The 2,784-nt window shown below is 61.7% G+C and overlaps 1 protein-coding gene across 1 annotated transcript in view; it reads left to right on the top strand.

Annotated features, from left to right (window-relative positions):
- Positions 1–1,324, top strand: part of PHLDB3 (pleckstrin homology like domain family B member 3) — a 13,872-nt gene extending 12,548 nt beyond the window's left edge. The window contains exon 16 of the mRNA XM_075071399.1: positions 411–1,324. Coding sequence (XP_074927500.1) covers positions 411–545 — 135 coding nt within the window. The 3' untranslated portion in view covers positions 546–1,324. The remainder of the gene's footprint in view (positions 1–410) is intronic.
- Positions 1,325–2,784: the final 1,460 nt, after the last annotated feature.

Genomic DNA, 2,784 nt, shown 5'->3' with positions numbered 1-2,784 from the left:
CCCCCCCCCAGCCCTGCAGCGCCCCCTGCACCACGCCAGCACTCATGCTGTCATCCCAACCCCCAGTGCCCCCTCCAAACCCCGCAGCACCCCCTGCCACTGTGCCAGGACCCACGGTGTCCCCCGCAATACCCCTCCCCCCCCAGTGCCAGGACCCATGGCATCATCCCGCCCCACAGTATCCCCTCCCAGAACCCACCACCAGCTCCAGGACCCATGGAGTCCTCCCACCTCCCAGCACAGGGACCCCGGGATACCCCCAGTGCTGGGACCCACAGTATCCCCCCCCGCCCCCAGCCTCCCAGCATGGGGACCCACAACATCCACCCCAACCCTCCAGACCCCCCAGCGCTGGGACCCAGGGGGTCCCAGCCACCCCCCCACTGGCTGACCCTTTCTTTCCCCCGCAGAGCCCCAACCCCAAACTGACCTTCTGTGTCAAGACTTACGACCGGCTCTTCTGCCTGGTGGCGCCCAGCGCTGAGGCCATGCGCATCTGGATGGACGCCATCGTCACGGCCGCCGAGGAGAACACCCGCTACTGAGCCGGGGCGCGGAGCCCCCCAGGGACCCCCCACAGACTTTACCCACCTGGTGGGCGTGGCCAGCTGGGCCATTGGCTCCGCCCCTGGGAGGGGCTTGAGGGCAGGGCAGCCAATGGGGGGTGGACTTGGTTTTTGAAGGTGTGAAGCCGTGCTGGCCCCGCCCATTTTGACCTCGGCCATGGCGGGGAGCAATGAAGCGCACCGTTTGCCTCCAATCACAGCAGGGCTCTTCTAAAACACTGATGCTCCTGGAAGTGGGACCAATGGGAGGCAAGTGGCTTTGAATCCTGACCAATGGGAGGAGGCTCACTGAGAATTCTGGCCAATCAGAGGAGGCTTAGTTTGAAGGCCGGGCAATTGGATGTGTGTTCACCTGGGACCTGCACCAATCGGTGGAGAGAAGGGTTGAGGCCTGGCCAACAGGAAGAGACTTGTTCAGAATCTGCATCAATAGGAGGAGACCTGCCTTAAATGCTAACCAATGCCGGTGGGGTGGGGAACACTTGGTTGGAATTCCCACCAATTGCATGCGGCCTGGCTTTGAAACCTGGCCAATTACCCAAAAGACTCAGCTGGAATTTGCACCAGTGGGAGGAGACATGGACTGAACTGACCAATGGCGGCTTGGACTCCCCATTGATGGTCTGAAATCTCAACTAATGGGAGCAGGCTTCAGGGATGCACCAATCGGAGGAGACCGGGATCGAACTGACCAATGGTGGCTTGGATTTCCCATTGGCTGTCTGAAATCTTGACCAATGGGAGCGGGCTTCAAGGATGCACCAGGATCGAACTGGCCAATGGTGGCTGTGCTTGGAGGGCGTTGTGGCCTAGTCCTGACCAATGGGGAGTGTGGAGTCTCTTGCATAGGACAGCAAAGAGTCTGTTGCCTGTATGGCCTTTCCCAGCATGCTTTGTGCCATGTGGCCAAGGCCCAGGGGGCTGGGGCTGAGCCCAAAGGTGTCAGCAGGGGGAGCCCCCTCCCCCCTGGATCTCATCTGTACCCCCCTCCCCCTGTCTGTTGTGGGCCGCAGGACCGCTGCCCCCTGCTGACACCAACTATTTATTACAGAAACTCGTCCGACCCACAGGCCATGTGTCTCTGGTTTTCTTGCAGCCAGTGCCCCTCGCTCCAGACCCGCAGCCCCCTGGGCTCCCCCGCCCCAAGCTCTGCCAGTGGCCCTCGTGCCAGACCTGCAGTCCTCTGGGCTCCCTCCCCCAAGCTCTGCTGGTGCCCCTCACTCCCGACCCACGACTCCCTGCCAGTCCAGCCCTTGCCAGCTCTACCGACGACCCTCACTCCTGGCCTCCAGCCCCCTGGGTTCCACCCCCCCGCCCCGCAACTCTGCTGGTGCCCCGGGTGGATCACAAAGCAGCAGGTGATAGACTGGGAGGTTTGTGGCAGGCAGCTCTGACCCCCAGACTGTGGTGTCTCAGGCACACAAGGGTTGGTGGGGCCTCCCAGACCCAGGGAGCAAGCTCAGGACTTCTGGCTCCCAGCCCCCCTCTGCTCTAACCACTAGACCCCACTCCCCTCCCTGAGCTGGGAGAAAACCCAGGAGTCCTGGCTCACAGCCTCCCTGCCCCGACTCTAACCACAACCTCTCCTGTGCTGATAGCACTGAGTCACAAGGAGCCCTTGTCTCTGGCTGAGCTGGGCCTGCGCTGGGGGGTGCCAGGGTCTCTCCCCCACGTTGGGGCTGGGTTCATGTGCAGCGAACAGGCCAGAGACGTTCAAGGAGAAGCTGTTGTTTTAATGGGACGATCCATGGTATGAGATTGTGAGGACTCAGACCAAGCTGCCTTGGAACAACCCGGCCGCCTGCCTGGACTCCCTAAGTGAATCAGAGGCACATTGGTGGGGCAGGTGGGATGGATGGGTGTGCATGGGATGGATCTGTGTGTGTGTGGGGGGAGCATTTGAGGGGTGGGAAGGGAGGATGGGACTCTTCGCCGCTATCCAAGCTGCTGTCTGTTCTGCAGACCCACAGACAAGTCTCTCTAGCACATTGGCGGGGCCGGTGGGATACCTCGTGGCTGGGCGTGGGAGGGGCTGTGTGTGTTGGGGGTGGGCAGACGCTGTGTTTGTGGAGCTCTTCCTCTGAGTGCTTTGGGGGTGGATGGAAGAGTCTGGTTCTAGGACAGCTGCACTCATGGTGGGGGTAGTGGGATGGAGAGAGGCTGGGGGTGGGGGACGTGCTGTGTGTGTGTGTATATGTAGGGCTGTGTAGCCCTCTTT

This window comes from Chelonoidis abingdonii, chromosome 11, assembly GCF_003597395.2.
Source record: "Chelonoidis abingdonii isolate Lonesome George chromosome 11, CheloAbing_2.0, whole genome shotgun sequence".
NCBI lineage: Eukaryota > Metazoa > Chordata > Testudines > Testudinidae > Chelonoidis > Chelonoidis abingdonii.
This window is presented reverse-complemented; position numbering and strand designations above follow the sequence as displayed.